This window comes from Pieris brassicae, chromosome 13, assembly GCF_905147105.1.
Source record: "Pieris brassicae chromosome 13, ilPieBrab1.1, whole genome shotgun sequence".
Lineage (NCBI taxonomy): Eukaryota > Metazoa > Arthropoda > Insecta > Lepidoptera > Pieridae > Pieris > Pieris brassicae.
In genome coordinates, this window is record NC_059677.1 from 2764347 (window position 1) to 2787213 (window position 22867).

The following is a 22867-nucleotide window of genomic DNA, read 5'->3' on the forward strand; positions in this document are numbered from 1 at the left end:
TGTGGATCAAATAATAAAAAAACTACCTGTACCAAACCTCATCACAAAAGGGAAGAGAGTTTTTTACCAATTTAAAGAAAATATTGATGTTTTCGAGAAATAATTTTTTATTTTGCACTATTTTTGTTTTTGTGAAGCAGAAGATCTCATTTTATTTTATATTAATTAATATAAAATATATAATAATTAATTATTACTATCTCTTAAGATGCTTTTCAGGCATAGCTTTTAATATTTACTTGATTTGTTAAAAAAATACGTAGTGTTAAGTCCTATAACATATAAAAACTTCAAAAGGCTTTTATGAAGACTGGAATAGTTGTCTTTCATAGTATTATATTGTTATTGTTCTTAATTTTATAAGTAATATTAATAAAAAATTGCAGTAGTAAATGTTAAGTGAATAACGTTACGTTAAATGTCAAAAATCTGTTTTGATAACTGAGATAGTATTTTCTCCCAGTATTACGTATTAATAATTATTTTTAATTGTTACCAAGTGATTTTAATACTTAAAAGACATGTGCCATTGTTTAATCCTAAGAAATTTATACTCATTTTTATTCAATTGAATTATAATTCTTACAAAATTGTGTATTTTATCAGTACTATGTTACCCTCGTCAGTCCCCTGGCAGTCAAATTCTGAAAATTTTAAATATCTCACAATCTACTGAAAAAAGTGACTGGCCCGCTTTGGAACAATATATTCATTAGATTAGCCATCATATACACCCGAATTTGTGGAAATGTGATTTAATAACTATTATAAACAAAATGTCCTCAAGAGTTACCCAACTTTTGTATAATCACCCGTATGCACTTTGAAATATATATTTTGAAATAATAATGTTATAGATGACAATCGGCGATGGAAACGCAAAAATCCCAGTGAAAATTTACACTTCCATTAAGTGGAATTCGTATACGATGGCTACCAGGAAACTATTGACAGCCGTATTTCCTCGACAGTAAGTACTTATTATCAATTCATAAAAGTTTTATAACGCAATTATATTTTCAAAGTGATATGTTTGAGTGTGTATTACTTTGTATTGCAGCATTCTCGCAACACATTCTCTTACTGGGAAATGGTCACCAGCGTTCCCCAACAGACCGGCCAAAGAGAAACTAGACTCCAAGCTTGTCAATGACATTATAAAAACTGTCGTGGACAAGTGTGGTGTAGCCGAAAATATTGTGAGGTAAATTTTGTGTTTCATTCATTACTCGATCAATCCCATGTTTAACTGTTAAGTCCGCTCCCGATATATGTGTAGCATTATTTTTGAAGTTATTTGATGAATAAAAAGAGATACTTAGCTAGATCAATATGCAAAAAATTCCGTTTATCTTATTGAGTATTTATAACTAGAAGAAGCATAAAATATTACATATGTATTACGTTTCCAGAACGGCTATCACAAACAAATGCGCCGATGAGAGTAAAATGTTTCGTCAGGGGGAAAAAGCATAAAACATATCATGATGAAGAATAGGTATTTGGTAGGACAAGGGCTCGCCAACAGGCTTCTTGAAAAAGCAAAAACTCGACCGAAAGAAAAAATAAGTATCTTTGGTTTTCATATCGAAACTGTAACAGACGGCAGTAGATTTTTATATTGTGTTCGTTTTTCAGATGCATCTATTAAGCTTCGATAGGATTGTTCCAGCTATTGTGGATTTCTTCCCAATAAATCCCTTCCTACCATGCCGTGGTGGACCTCTTTGGTAAATTATGAGTCTTATATGTTAAGAAGGAACTAAATTTATCTAAGATGACGACAAGAATTGAGATGTATTGTTTTTATTAATAAATCTCGGAAACTTTTTCTTAGTGAGCTCGCTTTGCGCTCCTGGACGTTACCAGGTTTTTCTGGATTACTTTCTTTCTGTACGTAACGTTTTGTAAGATTCAATTACTTTCCTTTACATTATACGATGTATGTAATAATATTTAAGAGCGGTTCTAAATTTATTAACATTTGTATAATGTCTCTGGAATCTTTCGAAATCACCGCCGTCCAAGCTCTGTTGGCGCTGCAGGGATCGATCAGCTGTCCTCCGTCGAGTGGTAAGTGTACCTATGAGAAAACTGTCGGTTTGTGAAAATCTTGCCACCAGCACTTAAATCAGTGCATTAAGTGGAATATGTACATTTAGGAGCGAGTATATTTTTCTAAAATTTTGTAACCAAATAGTCTTCAGAAGGTCGGAGAAAAAAATTATGTATCCTCAATTTTAAATACCATAACTTTTTTAATTACTATTTTGGTTCGAGAAGAAATTCATATTTATTGTTTTAACGTGGAGATGGGCATCGCTGACATTCTCGCCGCAGAAGCCCTATTACAGCTTCGGGGAAACGGAATTCAGGTTCCACCAAAGACTCGTAAGTACTTACTGAGATTATTATATCTTTAATTATATTTTATATATTCTATAGGATCCTATTGAATTCTAAAAAGAACGGTCGAAATCAGTTCGCTGCTAAACGGCTTAGTTTGGCATATACACAATTGCTGTCCCATCAATCCGATGCCTGAACTTAACAACTGTAATTCAAAATGGTGGTATGCCAGCTACGTTTCAGGAAACGGAAGATCTGGGTTTGTCAGAGAGGCTTTCTTCAGTAACAGTGGATGAAAGCAGTTCATCGATGACGACGGAGGAAGAAGGCCCAACGACGAGTCGTAAACGGACTCGCAGTTGCACTTCAGTAAGTTTGATAATACTAGAATAACTAAAAATTCCCTTTTTCACATAAAAATAACTTAAACATTGTCTTGTTAACTAAATGGGAAACTATCTAAAATATTATTAAATCTCTTTACAACAGGAGTCATCAGACCAGAGCGTAAGTGACGAAAGTGAGTTTTTACATGCCACTACGAGCCACTGGAGAAGAATATGGTAAGTAATTTTTTAATTGTTATTAAATATTTTGAGATTTCCATTCTTGCTTTCTTCATTTTTATTACTATGTAGGTTAAGAAAATTGTTTATACTGTATGTTTGATTGTTACAATGGCAAATGTAATATTGTTAAAAAATATTTTTTTTCGCTTAGTAAATCAATAATCTTTTCGATTCTTGATTTATGCTAGTGTAAGTATGCACTTTGAAATATATATTTTGAAATAATAATGTTATAGATGACAATCGGCGATGGAAACGCAAAAATCCCAGTGAAAATTTACACATCCATTAAGTGGAATTCGTATACGATGGCTACCAGGAAACTATTGACAGCCGTATTTCCTCGACAGTAAGTACTTATTATCAATTCATAAAAGTTTTATAACGCAATTATATTTTCAAAGTGATATGTTTGAGTGTGTATTACTTTGTATTACAGCATTCTCGCAACACATTCTCTTACTGGGAAATGGTCACCAGCGTTCCCCAACAGACCGGCCAAAGAGAAACTAGACTCCAAGCTTGTCAATGACATTATAAAAACTGTCGTGGACAAGTGTGGTGTAGCCGAAAATATTGTGAGGTAAATTTTGTGTTTCATTCATTACTCGATCAATCCCATGTTTAACTGTTAAGTCCGCTCCCGATATATGTGTAGCATTATTTTTGAAGTTATTTGATGAATAAAAAGAGATACTTAGCTAGATCAATATGCAAAAAATTCCGTTTATCTTATTGAGTATTTATAACTAGAAGAAGCATAAAATATTACATATGTATTACGTTTCCAGAACGGCTATCACAAACAAATGCGCCGATGAGAGTAAAATGTTTCGTCAGGGGGAAAAAGCATAAAACATATCATGATGAAGAATAGGTATTTGGTAGGACAAGGGCTCGCCAACAGGCTTCTTGAAAAAGCAAAAACTCGACCGAAAGAAAAAATAAGTATCTTTGGTTTTCATATCGAAACTGTAACAGACGGCAGTAGATTTTTATATTGTGTTCGTTTTTCAGATGCATCTATTAAGCTTCGATAGGATTGTTCCAGCTATTGTGGATTTCTTCCCAAGTGCAGAACGAGGGGGTAAATGGCAATTGGAAGAAAAAAAGAAAAATTGAGAAGGTCTTTGACTGTAGTTTTAAGAATACATTTTGTATTAAGACATTTATTGTCACAATTTTATTATTACAGCGTCGGTTGGGAACCTGTGGTCAAATATACAATTTAACAAATTCACTTTGTTTACTCAAAACCTGCACGGCGTATGCCGGTGCATCAAAATAACTCTTGTACTCCAAATATTTCCACTGCTACTACTTTAAATCTACTAAGTTAAATCTGCAAAGTATTTACTATATTTCTAATTTGTTATTTTCAAAATCTATGATTTTCATACAAATGCAGCAGATATTAAGGAATTATTCATTTTAATTAATACATTTTTATAATAATAATAATCGTTTATTTGCCAAGATAGTGGTACAGTGGTTAGATCGATCAATTACAAATATCCGCCATATATAAATAGACATGCAAATGTCATATACATTTTTACAATGTCTTATTAAGTACATAAAATAATGTCAAGGTTAAATTATTTACCATCACTGTCAAATCTGTGGTCCAAATATTCGCCAATGGTATGAAGGCACTTTGCCTTTAAAAATTTATTACCTTCCCCATTAAAGAATTACATGGCTGTGATCTACAACTTCTAGGAAGGTGATTAAACAGTTTTATAGCCATAGCGTAACAATTTTTTGTATACACCGTGTTGGATCCCGCGCTATATAAAGGCAAGTTCTTTGTATGTTTTGAACAATTTTGGATATTTTTTTACAGTTTATAACTGCTTCAAGAATATATAAACTTGGTACTGTTAAAATACCGAAAAAAATGTCTAACGCTTAAACGCCCATATAAGCCATAATATATATTTTTTTGAGTAATTAAAACTTTATTTACATCTACCGAATTTCCCCATAAAAGGATACCGTAGCGCAGAACTGAGGCAACATGGCCGTGATAAGCAATAATTGCTGCTTGCTTTGAAGCCACTTTGCGAGTTCAACTCAAAACAAACACAAATCGGTCAGTTACTTTTGGAAAATAAAATAAATCAACAAAACATAGATCATATAACCGATAAAACAGAGTTAGAAACTTTATATAGCAACATATATAAATATTATAACAGAAACCAGTAACGCCCGCATACCTAAAATAAAAAATAAATCCCTTCCTACTATGCCGTGGTGGACCAAAGAACTTGCAAACCTCAAACGGTTACTAAAAAGCGTAGGATTCGATGCGCTGCCGCGGTTCGAAGACAGAAAGTGATAAAAGAATATCTAGAGGCTAAGGATATATATGAGAAAGAAGCAAAAAAAGCACAAATTGGAAAGAGTATTGTGAAAAACAGGATAAAGCAGGAGTTTGGAAGGTGATTTATAAAATTATAAATAAAACCACTGAGAGACATGAAGACCTACCGTTAAATAATCAAGGTAAAATTCTATGTTCAAGGGAGTCGGCTTAGCTACTTGCGGAGGTATTTTACCCGCGCGATCAAGAAGACGATGATCAGGAACATAGGAAAACAAGACAGCTCGCCGAAACAGTAAATGAACAGGACCATGATGAAAATCATGATCCTCCATTTACTATTACTGAACTCTAAATGGTGATTGGTAGCTTTGACAGCAAAAAAACACCTGGATCAGATGGCCTCACTCTCGATATTTGTTCGCGAGCTATCCTGCGGGATTCGGGAGTGTTCCTATCAATGGCAAACAAATGTCTAGAACTTGGATGCTTCCCGAAACTATGGAAAGTCGCAACAGTAGTGAGTCTCAGGAAACCTGGTAGGGATACACGAGTCCAAAGTCCTATATACCAATAGGTCTCCTGCCCGTGATGGCTAAAATCCTGGAAAATTGATTAAGATGGCATGTGATACCTAAACTTAGCCACCGTCAATACGGTTTTATGCCACAAAAGAGCACAGAAGACTCCCTCTACGACCTTATTGGCTATACACGAGACAAAATTACTAGGAAAAAACTGATAACGATAGTTTCCTTGGACATAGAGGGCGCCTTTGACAGTGCCTGGTGGCCAATGATACGGGTCCGTCCAGCTGGCTAAACTTAGGGTTCCGATTAACTTAAGAAAGCTAATAGATAGCAACTTAAAAGAACGAAAGGTTTTGCTAAAATATGCTGGCGAAGAGGTAAAAAGAGATACAATGAAAGGATGCATCCAGAGATCCATAGGTGGCCCGGCCCTATACTCTGGAACCTTCTTTTGGATCCATTGCTGTAAGATATGGAAAAAAGGGGTACTACAGTCAAGCCTTTGTAGACGACGTGATCATGGTGATTGTCGGAGAATCAGCATTTGAAATAGAACGACATCCAAATGCTGCTCTTGCCTATGTAATAGATTGGGGTAATAAAAATAGACTCAGATTTGCTCCACAAAAACCCAAGCTATTGTTATAACCTAACAAATAAAATTTGAAAAACCACGTTTGAATATGGGCGGAGTATCCGTAAACCTATCTGATGAAATAAAAATACTTGGGTTGACTCTCGATGCCAAATTGACCTTTAATAAACATGTCTCCAATATATGCAGGAAAGCAACAAATATTTACAATCAATTAGCAAGGGCGGCAAGAATTGGCTGGGGTTTGCATTGAGATGTAATTCATATTATTTATCGAGCCCATAATCCTATATGCAGCAGCAGTCTGGGCACCAGCCACTAAAAAGCTAGGAATTAGGAAGCAATTAAATTCAGTACAACGAGGCTTCGCACTGAAGCTCTGCTGAGCTTATCGAACCGTATCACTGAACGCCAGCTTGATCCTCGCCGGACTATTTCCCCTAGACCTGAGAATCCAGGAGACAGCTGTGCTTTACGAAGCAAAGAGAGGATTATTTCAGTTTGAATTGGAAGGTTATCTAGAGCAAAGAGTATCGTGGATGCGTAATCCTCATCCCTCCAAAGAACCTGGTAGCGGAAGTGCCTCAAGAGAAGGCTCGCAAAAGAAAAAGAGCACCAGAGATGTGGAAACGGGCCAAGTCAAAGGTTGAAAGGTAACGTTTATTTTCCTACAGTGGCAGTGTTTGTGTAGTCAGCATGTAAATTAGGATGGTTTTTTGAGATGTTTTCTTCATATTGCATTTTTTAAGGTCACTGCACGGTTTGTGGTTGCGCCCGTGTCAAGTTAGGATTGCGTTTTTTGTTTTCAAGGTTCCTTACCCACAGGTAAAAACGGGACCCTACTAAGACTCCGCTGGCCGTCCGTCCGTCCGTTCGTCTATCAGGCTGTATCTCATGAACCGTAATAGTTAGACAGTTGAAATTTTTACAACAACTACTAAAGAAACAATAAATTAAATATTTAAGGGGGCTCCCATACGTAACGTGATTTATTTTGCTCGGTTTTTAATAATTCTTAATTTGTAGGTACTCTGCAAAAATGCCACCGGGCTTGCCATGCTGTAATCATGATGCTGATAATAAACAGTTTAAGTGCTGCAAACTAACGATGCTTGATATTCAAAAATTCCACCAAGAATTTTATAATACAAAAAATAAAAAGGACCAAGATGCCTTTATATTGAAGCATTGCACGGTGGTAAAGGCAAAAAGACGCCGACCGAGAGTCGGTCAGCGCCAGGCGACGCAAAATACAACAAAATTATTTGTCCGAAAAAGAAAATCCTTGAAATTATTAAGAGTCTGCCAAAAAAGTTTTATTCAGATTTTGGGAATAACCCAACATAGAGTGAGAAAAGTATCCCGAACATTTGCCAGCACAGGATCCATAATTCAAGAAAAAACAGGAGGTGATCACACATCTGCTAAAAATGCTGATAGATTGAGAGCCGTCAAAAGATTTATCGAATCCTTCAAGTGCCTAGAGTCACATTATTGCAGATCGACCGTTTCGCGAAAATATCTGCCATCAACTTTAAACATAAAGTAGATGTGGAGAATGTACAATGAACAGAGCAACGAAAATCTTAAAGTGCGCGAATGCTACTTTCGATCAATTTTTAACAAATATTTCAATCTGGGATTTGGGACCCCTCGTACAGACACTTGCTCTAAGTACAATGACCTACTTGGACGCATAAATAGATCTACAGATGTTGTTGAAAAAACTAATTTAATGACGGAGAAAAGAGTACACATGCTAAAGGCATTCTATCGACTGCTTAAGGAAAAAAGGGACGATTTGATTGTGTGTTCCTTCGACTGCCAAAAGAATCAAGTCCTTCCTAAAATATCAGATCAGGCGGCGTATTACAGTCGCCAACTGTATATTTACAATTTTGGGGTCGTAAATCAGTGCCAGAAAATACCTTGAACAGAAACAATGTGAAGTTGTATATCTGAACTGAAGATGAACTCCGTGAAGGCGCAAACGAAGTAGCATCGGCCGTCTATAACACGCTTCAAAATACAGTGTTTAATGAAAATGTCAAAACCGTTCGACTGGTGCCGGATGGATGCGGAGCCCAGAACAAAAACAGTATTATGATAGGCATGTGCGCAAAATGGTTAACTCAGGCACCGCACCATATTAAAACAGTCGACCTAGTTTTTCCCATTCCCGGCCATTCATTCATTCCACCTGATCGAGTTTTCGGTCTTATTGAGAAAGAGATAAAACATATGGAGACTATTATGAAACCTGAGGAATACATAGAAATATTTATAAATATGGGACTGTCGAATTATTAAGCAGAGTACATGATTGGAAAACTGCTCTTGGAAATGTGATTCGTCCACCGGGAAACTGGCACTTCCAATTCAATCAATGTAAACGATTTTACTTAAAACGAAACAGAAGCAACGATGTTTACGTAAGGGGTGAACCAAACTACAATACTGATGTTGGAAGTTATAAGTCAGTTTTGAAAAAAGCAAAAACATTCATTCGCCTGAACCCAGAACCGATAGAAAAACACAAAGTTGTGGTAAAAAAATTAAAATAAAAGATGTTGACGTGATAGTACCTTCCTGTACATAAAAACAAACACTGCTCTGCCCATTCTAATGCAATAATGCCCTGCTACAAATTTCTTACAGTGGCACTTTTGATTTTACACCCCTCATATGTATCTTGAATGTTATGTTTGACTGTTGGCCTTTTCCTTTGTGTTTTATCAAACACCCCCCCCCCCCCTTAAGCAAAAGTAAGCAAGGGCTCTCAAAAATAATGGTACATAAGCATATGTGCAAAAAGTTTATTTCTGTTGACGTAATAAAACCAAAGACACCCCTAGGCCCTCCTGTAGATCGTGATACTTGAACGGCCCCTAGGTGACAATGACCTTTTTATTCGTTTCTTATACTTTTAGGACCCCTTAAATACTAGCTTATCAGGCATATATTTTGGTCAAGTATTTTTTCTTCCCCTATTTGCAAAACAATCTCGATAAGGCTTGTTATAAGATATTCTATCACATACGACTAACTTAATACACTTATTGAAGTACTCGGGTGGTGTTATTAATTATCACAACTTAAAACTTCTCTTCTACACTAAGCAGTCAACGGAGAAAAGCTCCGGAAGAAAAGACCTCCGAGACACCGAAAGCTCCAACAACAGGGAGTGAAAGGCGGTGGCACCAGAAAATGCTACAAATTTTAATAAATTTAGGTACACTCGAAAGTATATATAAAATATCAAAAAGGCAAACTAAGTAAGGGGATTTATCTTAGTCAAATATGGTCTCCATAGTTTGTCCTGATTTTGTTTTTACCTGATAGACTAGAACAAGATGCAAGACATAATGAAGCCCTTATTTTTAATACTTTGAAAATACTTAATCCCCTGCCTCAATAACCTTATTTTTAATTAGGTTTTGTTCATTATTCAATACCATGTAGATGGTTTCATGACTCCAGACATTCTGTCAAATAGGATTTATATTACTTTAACCATTGAGTATTTTCTAGTAGAAATCTGGAATTAGGTATCAGAAAAAAAATTACATAGGGTCAGAAAGTCAACAGATTACATTTAAGACAGCGAAGCCAAACCAAAACATTGGTAAAAAAATGGAAATTGTTATGTTAATGAGAATAGTTACTAACTAAGGATAACTTATTAAACTTGTAAATAGTTTCAAAGCTGTAGAATACAATGGATAGAGGATCAATAAAATATATTTACTTTATTTTTCGGTTGTGCCTATTGCGTTGTTGGGTTTTAGTTAGCACATGCCCTTGTTTTGCGAATACTCTGCAATAAAAAGAAATACAAATCATCACTATTATAGCAAAGTAGTTTGAAAATTATGACCTAGATAGCTGTCCCAGCTTGATATTCAACATTAATTAATATGTTGTTAGTCTCCAGTTCTATTTTTATTCTTAACTTTGACTTCAATGTTTGAATTAATAACTAACAATTTTTATTAGACAAAATACAATTAATCAATATTTACAATTTTCTTAACCTACAAAGTGATGATTAAAAATAAAATCAATACAAATTCAAAAACTTAAATCTTTAATAAGTGACTGTGCACTTGAATCCTACGGCCCAAGAGTCTCTACTCCAAAGGGAACAAGATCAAAGTTGAATAAAAGTCTTGTTTGTGGCGTTGATTATTTTTGTATTACATGTGCAAATCGCAATGCATATAAGTACTTACTAGTAGGATATATGGCAGTTTTCTTGTTGCCATTGTATATGAATCCCACTTTATGCCAAGATTTCCTTTGGGATAATCACATTTTCATCGACTATTTGTATCTATAACATTATTTTTAAATATTATATAATTATAAGTGAAATCCTTTCCAGATCGATTTTACTTATCTTAAATTTAACACAAAAATATAGAAATAAATGCATTTCTCAGAAATAGAAATCGAAAATCATTTCAAATCACATCATTAGTTGGTAAATTTATTCGTAGTATCTCGTCACCAGCCTGAATTATTATAATTCGAAAAGATGAGGTAACTTACGAACAATAATTGTGATAGCACTTGCAAACTTACAATATGTGTTTTGTGTGTGTTATTGCAATACTTAATAAACTCGCTAAACTTACGTGGAGTATCGTCCATTTTTGAATGTATCTATAAATGTCGTGTTGGTGCAGTTGTCGTAATTTCCCTAAAAAAATCTTTTAAACTACCCTCAGTGTTCATTTAATTGAAATTGTAACAATGCCAATTGCCAAACTCGAATTATACGTTTATTTTATACTCTTGTATGATTTGATAAAGATACTTAACACTTGAGCGGATACAAAGCTTTTCGACAAGCCAGTAGATACTATAGTCTATATTCGTGAAGCATTAGCATAGTAACTCTAAAAAAAGTAAGGGAAGATAATATTTAATAACGTAAGTGTACTTAGCATTTTAATATAAATACTGATAAATAGAATTTGACTTTTTTAGTATGGTGCACGTAGCGCTATCTAGCGTCGACAGACAATGCAACTTTGAAATACATTTTAAAAAAGCAATTGCGGTGAAAAAAACTATTATAATAAATTTCGTTAAATTATAGGTTTTTATCTATAAATAAAAATAAAATAATATTATTGTATTTTAGTATATACTATATACGCTTTCATGTTTATAGGGTTTAAAGTGACATCTCTTAGCGATATTCGGGAGCCGTTGGTTATTTGAAATGTTAGTTTTACAGCTTACAAAGTTGAAGCTAAAACAAATATTAAGAAGATCAAGAAAAAGTTAATTCATTTTATTATATATTTTGATTACCTATTGATATTTATCTCTTAATATAATTATTTGATGATATGGTGATAGTACACTTGTATAGAAATGTAATGGACATATAAATAAAAGAATAACAACTGGAATAAACAAAGCAAATCTTTCGTTAATAAACATATTTTATTAACCTATTTATCTCTTTTTATTTCAAATTAATATTTTACTGTACCGGTTACAATGGTGTTTGGCTTAAAAGACTAACTTATAATCTAGTATATTGGAAATAATTCCAAATTTAAATCCACCCTTTTCAAAATAATTCTAAATTCGAAAAATACACCAGAGCACTAAAAGCACTAATAGACATAATTCGAAATTCAAACCGCTTCTCCAAATCACTACTGGGGGCCTACCATGAACTTTCTTAAAATAATCCAGTTGTGATGCAGTTTAGTTTAGGTACCTAAAGTCAATATCATTTTTACGAACGTATTTGCATCGCAAGGTCGAATGAAAGAACGATAATTTTGTTTGCAGTTTCTATGTAAGTTTTGAAACTTAACTGTCAAACTTGCTTCGACAGATGTTTCTAAAAAAATAAATAAAATATAAAATTATTTTAAATAATTTATCGATAACAATAAATTATTATGTCTTTATCTATATTTATTTTATTTAAAACTATCCTCTCGATATATTTATTACGTTAATGTTTCTGGTGCTTTTGACAGTTGACACTCATTATTTTTAAACGTTTTTAAATAGACTTTGATAGAAGCATTCAATATCTTGGTGTTTACAAAATTTCTGTTTTATAAATATAGTTTTACAAATTGTTTTACTTATAAATATGATGGTGGTAAGTATTGTTTAAATTTGGTTTCCAAAAATAAATACTTGATATCCCTATCCTTATGATATTACAAGCTATATCCTGCAAATGATATTACAAGTCATCTTATAACTGGAAAATCATAAGTACTATAATAAACGATAATACAAATTAATTCCTTCAAATATAACATATAAACTTAGTTGATACGTTAACTAATTCATATAATATAAATAATTATATTTTCTTTACAGCTTAACCTGACAAACTCACTAAATTGAGAGACAATATGAATATATGTCTATATCCAATTGAACATTGCTTGAAGACATCTTATTATTTACCTATTATAAATTTGAAAAATACCTGTTTATTTAAACAACAAAAAGTAGAGTAGAATTCATGAACACAACGAGGAAAATTTAATTATAATAAATACTCGTAATAGCTTTCTTATTTATTGTAAAACTAGAAACAAGCAGTGGCTATTTTTCCAGTATTTACCTATAACACAGAATCCTTATGAAGGTGTGTAAATAATTGATATTTTATACAAAGAATAATCGTTGAATAAATTGCAAGAGAATTTGGTAAAATACATGAGACCAATGCGGGAGATGGTTTTGTTAAACCTGCCTAATTAATTAAATAAATTTTATTGAACATAGTTTGTGCAATTATTTGTAGTTACACTGAATCTTCAAAGAATCAAAGTCCTTGATCTATAGCCAATTCTAAACTCGGCATCTACTAAGTCAATAAAGGGGAATTGCCGTCTTTTTCCTCATCTCTGTCGACATTTTAATAATTTATTTATAATTACACTTCAACTTCACTAACTAAACACAAAATATCCGAAAAATACAAATTATATTTTTTCCTAAATAAGACAGTTGTAGAATTTAATATTTTCTATTATTTGGACACGTTCGACACAAAAAAAGTTTAACAAAACGTAACTTTATTTGAATCGCTTATTCTGTCATAGTTGGAAAGCGCAAACTGTCAAATTTGGGTTCAGCCAATCCGTCATGGTCGAATCTTCATACAAATTGAACGAACGAAATCTGATTACCGCTAAGGTCACGTGGAAACCAAATTTGTCACGTTTTTTCGATGCTATGGTACGAATTAGCGATGCATCTCAGTTGCAGGTTGTCAATAGGCTCGCAATAAGAGCTCATGGTAGGCTTGGTCCCCAGGTCTCGTTTTATAACATGTACGCGACAGAGTTCTAGCGGAAATCTTCATTTCTCGCGATAACATTTTTTGCTTCCTAATGGGGTTTTGACGAATTCTGGCTTTTACAACATTAACAGCCTTTGTAGTTCTAACACCACGCGGCAGCTCAGATATTTTCTGCCCTTCGACAGAAGAAGTGTTTTTGTACATGTTGATAGTACGATATACGAACATACGACTGATACCAAACTTTTGAAGTGTCTGGAATATGACCGACGGCTCCATGAACACGAAATATTATGTGAAATGGCGTATAATTGAAAGAATTTTCATATTCAAAATTAAAAAGTTAAAAAAAAGAAAAGTTTTTATGTAACAGTATTTATGGCCGGCCAGACTAATTATATTCGTGATATAACTGTCCAATTCAGGTTCCTATATTTTATAAATAATGTTGATATATAACATTAAGGTTTTGGATTAAATTATTCTTCTGGATGAAATATAAAACATTATGTAAATGTTTAGTTTAGGTACATGTTAAGCTTTTTCGTTTAATCATTCATAACTATAACGTCTTACAAACTAATTAAATATAGTTGTCTGTAAAAGTAGATGTTATTTATAGGCTTTATGTGAACCTGGGTTTGAATAAATTTTTATTATACTTAATTAGTTTTTTTGAGTTACTGAAATAGTGTGTTAAAAGTTGTTCTATAATATTGTTATTTTATTAAGCTATTAAATTACGAGCCTTAGATATATTTTTAATTTCTACTGTGTATTTCATGCGGTAACTCCATAAATTCATAGTATGACAGGTAAGTTAAAAGTTAAGGACATAAAACAATGAAATCGTTTGAATAAATACATAGTAGATTTATTTTATCATTACATACACTATACGATACATAAACTAATTATGGAAGACTCAATAGAGTACAGACTTTCTTGACAGTTCTTCTTGCCCGCTGTACGCCCTTGACTTGCGAACTGGTAGTAAATGCAAAGTTAGAATTAATTTAACTTCTTTTCTGAGGTTCATAATTATACTTCGTTACCTAAACCTATGAAGTTATTTTGAGTTTGATTAATCTTAATTACAGGAATACAATTTTTCATTTTAAAAAACATAGTTGTCCAAACTTTAATATCTTTTCTTAACATTGATTCTGATTGATTCGAAGAAATTCGATACATTTTAAAATGTTACTATAAAAAGGTTAAAAATGAACGTAAGCCACGAAAAGAATTTGCGATGTTTATGGACCAAATGCCTTTGAGAGTAGCATAAATTTGGTTTAAGCGTTTTAGATCCAGAAATTTGTCTTAACACAAATACAAGAGTATAGAGTCTACATTTTCACAAAATTTTGATACCTGTTGGTAGTTACTAGTGTTACTAGTGTTAGGAAATGTTTGAATTTTTTACGTTACTTTTTTGTAGCGAAAAGTCACATCATAAAATGTAGAGCATGAATAGTATCACTATAAATAGTCTGTCCAGAATAATTTGGTAACACAATAACTTTAATATAGTTCGATAGTTCCTGGTAATGATTTAGAAATCCTCCGCAGCTTCGGCTTTTTGTGTCGCCTTCGACCAGCCTTGGCCGCTACGGCTTGCATAATGCCTGTTCTTTGTTACAGCGGGTGGAAGCTGCTCTTCCTCCGCGCCGGTTTTAAAATAACTCCTAACAGGGTAAAACAGACTATAAATATAAAACATTCTATAATTAATATTTATTTTATAATGATAATTATTTTATTAATCGATTTTTCTTGCTAGAAAACAACTGATTAATTAAAAAAACTATTTTTTTATGCAGATTGTCATATCTCTAATAACCAATAGAAAAGTAGAAAACGTACGGTTTGTTTACGAATTTTAAGACATTTCACAAAAATTTACATAATTTTTTTATCACTAAAAATCAGTCAAGGTCCCCCGAGACACCTACATCATCATTCAAATTCGGGCGACGTGATTCTGAATCCAACCCCATTTATCACTCTAGTAATTCATTATTGGACGTTCACAAAATTTTAATATAACTAGTATAGTATATTCACTACAAAGTTACGAAAATATATTTTGTTAGAAATGGAATATCAAAATCTGAATATAGTCTATCTCATCTATCAAGTAAAATATTAATATCTTTATGGTCTGTGGAAAATTTAAATACTCTATTCTTAATGTCAGAATTCATATTTCATAGCAGTTAAAATATAAATTTATTTATTTCCATATCCTACTAAAAAGTTTAACCGGTTATTGTTTTAAAGTGATACATTGAATATTATTGAACATTAATGCATTTCGCGTTTAATATCGGCTGTGAAGATAATGAATAATTAGTGTTATATCTATACATACGTATAAACTATAACTAATCCGTATTAATAATTCAAAGCGATTTATAAAAATGATAAAAAATTTATTGTAAGCTAAAGTGAAATTAAAATGGACAATTCTAATAACATCCCTGCATTACTAAATAAATTATGCGAAGAATTGACACTTAAACAAGATGCCATCAAGCCAGGTATACTTCCTTTTTTGAAAATGATGTAAATGTCAATAAATGTAGATGTTTTGATCAATTACTTAATACCAAATAAATTTATTTTAGTGCTTTTGTAAATGAGTGGAATACAAAGTTTTCTTAAAGGCATATTTTCTAATATCAAAATAGGTTGAGTAGTACTTTTAATATATCTGTATGTGTGTTATTAAGAAATTTATAAATTTCCTCTTATTTTAAGCTGAAGCATATGAGTTGGCACTCTCTTATATGACTTCAATAAATGAGCAGCATTCCATACCCGATGAGAAGATTCTTTGTCAAAAAATACATTCCCGTTTGAGCACTGTCTCTGGTAGAGATGCTGACAAGTTTAATGAGTTATTTGCAAAACTAAAAAATACTGTAAGTACCTGTTAAAATTATATAAATTAAATGGGCATCACCTACTCAAGGATGAACGAGGCACCACATATCTTCATACTAACACCTGTGAATTTATTGGTATTTAAAACTTATTTAATAATTTTGTTTGACTAAAATATCTTAAATGATTTATAGTGAATATTTTCTGTATTGATTACTATTTTTTTCAGTTTGTTTTGAAACAGCCAGTGTCTGTTCTTTCCCTTTTATTGGCTCTCTCTGAAGCACCCCAGACTACAAACTCAACACAACAACTGTTTCCTGTGCCAAATTTGAGTGTTATTGTAAGCATTTTTCATATTTATTTTTATATTCACAATAGTCCTTAGTCAGATTTTTTTAATTTAATTGAGGAATGAGGGATTTTATTTAAGGGTGGACCTTTAATTATAATTATTTTTATTTGCTACATGGCTAGATAGACATATAAAGTCGATAATCTTGCTGATTTCTACAGTGCTGGATGTGGTTAAAAAAATAATATTAATCAAATTTAAAAGAGCTTGCATAATAAGCTTTTGTGTTTTATTTATGTTGAAGATTTCCAGATATAAATATTTTATAGCATATTTCCACCAAAATTGACATGTGTTTACATGTTCCTACTCTTCAAAATATTTTAAATTTCATAATTAAATATGAATGTTTTAGAACTCTGCTGCGGCATTTACTGGAGCTAGCTCTAGCAAGAGCACTGTTGGATCAGCCAGTTGGGGAGTTAACACACCTAAACAACAAAATTCCAATCCAAGTATTTCTACAAATAACAGCAATTTAGTGATAGCCACACAATCATGCAGTGAGTTTATATTTTACATTTACTCTCATCCCTGTGTTCGAGGTTCGATCCCTGGCTGACATGGTATATGGACTCAGTTTCCGCACTTAGACTCTCAGTAGGTCCCTTGTATCCTGGCTGGACATATTGTCTATATGATTTAAGGTAAACATCTTGAGGAAACTAACCTTCTGGGTGTGTTGGGGCACAGAAGACTGATTACATAAGATACATGGCTATTAGGAAAAACAATTGTTCACGAAACTGATATAGAAATCTAAGCCCAGGTATTTTATTACATACTAAACACCTGGGACTTTATTTTGTTTTATAATTAAATAACTGGTTTTTTAACAGATCATGCAAATGAACCCGCATGTGTAAGAGATGCCGTGTTAGCAGCTACGGGAGTCAAAGCTAGGTCATCCTGCAATTGGTCAAGACCGGTGCAAGTACTGTATTCAAGAATAGCGCATCTGGGTTTTTTGCATGATAAACTTAAGGATTTTATTGATCCCGCATCAGTTTTTACACCGCAAGGTACTATTTTTATTAAAATATTTATTAATTTCTCTAAAAAAAGTTGTTAATAGAAGCATTTTTGGCATTAATATGTATGGACAAGATTTTTAGCTATTATCAAGTGATATAAGTATTTTGTAGTTCTGAGTTTATTTATACAGGGTGTCCCAAAAGTCGACGTCAAGTCGAAATTTTCTCATAGGTAATGCCACACCAGTTATTAGAAAAATAAAAAAATAAAATTAAGTCATGTATTTTTGAAGTTTTTACATTCCTGTTGTTTTTTTTTTTTTTTAATAGATAAACCGTCTACTCCCCTGCCATATTGTCCAGGGACTTTTTATACCACATTTTTTCCAAAAATAAAAACAATATACATTTAATTAATTCTACTAGCTCGCGAATGGCAGGCGTCGCGAAATACGCCCCGGCTGCATCGGTAATATTTTTATTTACAATATTCATGAGCGAGCCGGGGCGCAATTCCTCGCGAGACCCGCTCTTTCGGTTTTGTTTGCCTCCTTTAAATATTTAATAATTATTTCGCAGAACCGTTCCAGGCACGGTCTGTGCTTTATTAACATGTCCTGTAGGCCGCCACGGTCTACAGTCATCTGCATTTGTTGCTCCAGGTCGTGCCTGGACGATGCGAATATAGGGCAGTGTAAAAGCACATGTTCCACTGTTTGGAACATGTGCTGTACATGATTTTGTAAGAAATCTAAATAAATTTCAGCATTTAAAACTTCTGGTAACTCAAAAGGCCCTATGACTTTTCCGTTCAAAATTCCAGTCCACATTAAGAACGCTTTGGGTACACTAGAATCGTTTTTTGTAATTCCAGAGAAATTTTTAAAAACAGACTTGTTTAACAAAAAAATTCTTTATGGCAGATCTAAAGAATAATGAAGTAAGTGTTATACCACTGTAGAATCCTTATTAAATGCGCTAACTTTTAAAGCTACTTGCCAAACTGGAGTAATACATTTTTTTTTCAGAACGATCAGTTGAAGAAGTGCGAAAATTAATTTTGAAAACTTGGTACGGTATAAAATGACATTTTCCTAAAAGTTGGAGTGATCAGCACAGAGTTTAGGATCATAGGTTACATAAAACACTATTCGGGATGACGTAAGAGAAAAAAAATTGGCAAAAAGTAAATATTTGTAATAACAGGAATGAAAAAACTGTCACATGGTGTGCATTTTCTGGAATAACAAAAAAAAATCCATAACTTCAAAAATACATGACTTATTTATATTTTTGTTATTTTTCTGATAACTGGTGTGGCATTGAAAATTCGAGAAAATTTCGACTTGACGTCGACTTTTGGGACACCCTGTATACAATTTTAAGCTATTCCAAAAAGACTTATCATTTTGACCTGTATGTATGTTGCAATTGGATAATTTTTTAAGGCCATTAATTATAGGTCTGATGGTGGAAGGGTTGGTTGCAGCTATAAGAGAAGAATTAACGGAATATTATAGAAGTGTTGCCTTACTCCAGTCTCAGGTAAATTTTAAATCATACTCTACTCTGAAGCGTCTATATCTGAAATAGTAATAGTAAATTCGTACTAGAACTTTGAAAATAGAACGTACACAGTAAAGAAATCACTTCTCTTGACAGATATCAGTTGACATTGACAGCTGACATGTGAATTTATTACCTTACAAGTATCGCAATTCTAATTTTAGTTTAAATTCGAATTTTAATTTTGTTACAACATTTAGTTTTCCCTTAATGTAATTGTGTTTGAATTTTTAAATATGGAACAATATTTTAGGTGTGTGAAAGTGATGGCGGAGGTGGGACGCTTCGTCGTGTTTCCGTTTGGGCCCAAGATCCGTTGCACAGATTACATTGGCTCGCAACCATTGTGCATAGTGTACAACACAAAAGAGGTAATATAATCAAATGTTCACATTCCTATATAAAATCTAATCTATGAATGTATTAAAAAAATTGTGAATCAGATAACTTTTTTTAATAATGATGCTACTCTCATCTATATAATCTGGGGCTGAGGCAAACCAGTTTCCTTCCGATATTTCCTTCAACGTTCGAGCGTACGTTAAATGCACTTTCATTCGTGAATCGAACATCGAAGCCACTGATTTCTATTTATAATGTTATAGGTGGTGAATTGGCAACGTGCGTACATAGGTACGTACATCATGGCGACGAACGCGTGTCTGCGCTCGCAAGGCGATTGTTGACTTCGTTAACTTACCCACTACTACTGATGCTGACACGATGGCTTTTACATGGTAATCATTATATTCTTGTTTTTTGGAAAGATTTTAAAACCATTACATATTTATTAATGACTATCTATTGAGAGCAGTGTTGGCCTAGTGGCTTCAGCGTGTGACTCATTCCTGAGAACTTTGTCTATGTGCGGATTTAACATTAGCTCGGTGAAGGAAAACATCGTGAGGAAACCGGCTTACCTTAGACCCAAAAAGTCGACGTATGTCAAGCACGAAAGGCTGATCACCCACTTGCCTATTCGATTAACAAATGATCATGAAACAGATACAGAATCTGAGGCCAGACCTGAAAATGTTGTAGCGCCATAAAATTTTTTTTTATATAATCTATTGAAATTGTTATTTGTTTTAATATTTTATTTTTCATTTATAACTATTCCCTAGACAAGATGGCGTCGCCGGTGACGTTAATGACAGAATTCAAGTTTATGGCTGTATGTCATGAATAGAAATTTCTATGAACAGTCTCGATGTTATTCCAAGACTGTATTAAATTAAGATAGATAAATATATCGATAAATGTAACCGTTTTGTGTCACGTACACTTATGAACATTGAAATACATATTAAATGCTTCTGAAATACATTTACTGCCAGTCCTCAAATCAATGGCGTAGAACGGAAGAGAACTGGTATGAACTCTCCGCCACTCTTAATCGCCAAGTTTTTTTTTCAAAATGTTTGTAAGGAGTTTCCATTACACACACGTCCACGTGACACCTTTAAGTAATTAACTATTTACTTTAAACATTAATTTATTAAATTTTTTTCACACAAAATTTTCATAGATATTGTTACAGTTATTTATTGTTATAAATAAATAATTGTGTTTTTTCTATTGAGGGAAATGCTTGTTTATGTGCGGCTGATGCCTGGTATAGGTAAGAGTATCTGTGTTACAGGTCATCAGGCCTCCACCACTTTGGATCGACAGGTCTTAAATAGTAGAGAAAAATTTAGAAAGAATAAACAATTATGATTGCAATAGGTTTATAAATCAATCATTTATAAATTATTTTACTCCATAAACCCTCGTTTTTACACTAATCTATAAAACTATTTTTCATGCTTTCTAATAGAATAAATCCCAAATGATATACCGTGTAAGGTATACAGTGAGAGTAACTATAAAGCCATTTGAATACTGCGCTAGTTACGGAAGTAACTGCCAAATGGAATGTAAATTAAGTATAAAGTTAGAACAGAATTTTAGATATTTCTAAAAGTGTTATCTAAATGAAGCATATTATGTAGTCGGAATATAGTTAGAAAACAGACTTTTAGATATTTTTAAAAATAGAATTCAAATTAAGCATAAAGTTAGAACAAAATTTTAGATATTTCTAAAAGTGTTATCTAAATGAAGCATATTATGTAGTCGGAATATAGTTAGAAAACAGACTTTTAGATATTTTTAAAAATGGAATTTAAATCAAGCATAAAGTTAGATATTTTTTAAAATGGAATTTAAATTAAGCATAAAGTTAGAACAGAATTTTAGATATTTCTAAAAGTGTTATCTAAATGAAGCATATTATGTAGTCGGAATATAGTTAGAAAACAGACTTTTAGATATTTTTAAAAATGGAATTTAAATCAAGCATAAAGTTAGATAATCTTAAAAATAGAATTCAAATTAAGCATAAAGTTAGAACAGAATTTTAGATATTTCTAAAAGTGTTATCTAAATGAAGCATATTATGTAGTCGGAATATAGTTAGAAAACAGACTTTTAGATATTTTTAAAAATAGAATTCAAATTAAGCATAAAGTTAGAACAAAATTTTAGATATTTCTAAAAGTGTTATCTAAATGAAGCATATTATGTAGTCGGAATATAGTTAGAAAACAGACTTTTAGATATTTTTAAAAATGGAATTTAAATCAAGCATAAAGTTAGATATTTTTTAAAATGGAATTTAAATTAAGCATAAAGTTAGAACAGAATTTTAGATATTTCTAAAAGTGTTATCTAAATGAAGCATATTATGTAGTCGGAATATAGTTAGAAAACAGACTTTTAGATATTTTTAAAAATGGAATTTAAATCAAGCATAAAGTTAGATAATCTTAAAAATAGAATTCAAATTAAGCATAAAGTTAGAACAGAATTTTAGATATTTCTAAAAGTGTTATCTAAATGAAGCATATTATGTAGTCGGAATATAGTTAGAAAACAGACTTTTAGATATTTTTAAAAATAGAATTCAAATTAAGCATAAAGTTAGAACAAAATTTTAGATATTTCTAAAAGTGTTATCTAAATGAAGCATATTATGTAGTCGGAATATAGTTAGAAAACAGACTTTTAGATATTTTTAAAAATGGAATTTAAATCAAGCATAAAGTTAGATATTTTTTAAAATGGAATTTAAATTAAGCATAAAGTTAGAACAGAATTTTAGATATTTCTAAAAGTGTTATCTAAATGAAGCATATTATGTAGTCGGAATATAGTTAGAAAACAGACTTTTAGATATTTTTAAAAATGGAATTTAAATCAAGCATAAAGTTAGATATTTTTTAAAATGGAATTTAAATTAAGCATAAAGTTAGAACAGAATTTTAGATATTTCTAAAAGTGTTATCTAAATGAAGCATATTATGTAGTCGGAATATAGTTAGAAAACAGACTTTTAGATATTTTTAAAAATGGAATTTAAATCAAGCATAA

General features: G+C 32.2%; 1 protein-coding gene and 2 long non-coding RNA genes across 5 annotated transcripts in view; 2 read left to right on the plus strand and 1 right to left on the minus strand.

Annotated features, from left to right (window-relative positions):
- Positions 1-8903: 8903 nt before the first annotated feature.
- Positions 8904-11159, minus strand: LOC123717789. Its single transcript, XR_006754872.1, has 3 exons — positions 11010-11159; positions 10605-10705; positions 8904-10189 (listed from the first exon to the last, which is right to left on the minus strand). It is a non-coding gene; the product is annotated as an uncharacterized LOC123717789 (long non-coding RNA).
- Positions 11160-12392: 1233 nt separating this feature from the next.
- Positions 12393-13148, plus strand: LOC123717787. Its single transcript, XR_006754871.1, has 2 exons — positions 12393-12508; positions 12736-13148. It is a non-coding gene; the product is annotated as an uncharacterized LOC123717787 (long non-coding RNA).
- A 2741-nt stretch (positions 13149-15889) lies between these two features.
- LOC123717815 (gamma-tubulin complex component 3-like) overlaps positions 15890-22867 on the plus strand; it is a 35433-nt gene continuing 28455 nt past the window's right edge. Inside the window, exons 1-8 of one of the 3 annotated variants that reach the window (XM_045674028.1) lie at positions 15890-16212; positions 16433-16596; positions 16788-16901; positions 17269-17416; positions 17753-17935; positions 19350-19432; positions 19707-19824; positions 20059-20190. In XM_045674028.1, the coding sequence (XP_045529984.1) occupies positions 16131-16212; positions 16433-16596; positions 16788-16901; positions 17269-17416; positions 17753-17935; positions 19350-19432; positions 19707-19824; positions 20059-20190 (1024 nt within the window). In that variant the 5' untranslated portion in view covers positions 15890-16130. Of the gene's footprint in view, positions 16213-16246; positions 16363-16432; positions 16597-16787; positions 16902-17268; positions 17417-17752; positions 17936-19349; positions 19433-19706; positions 19825-20058; positions 20191-22867 lie in introns of those variants that run through there. The other 2 variants (XM_045674029.1, XM_045674030.1) reach the window with 2 other exon arrangements.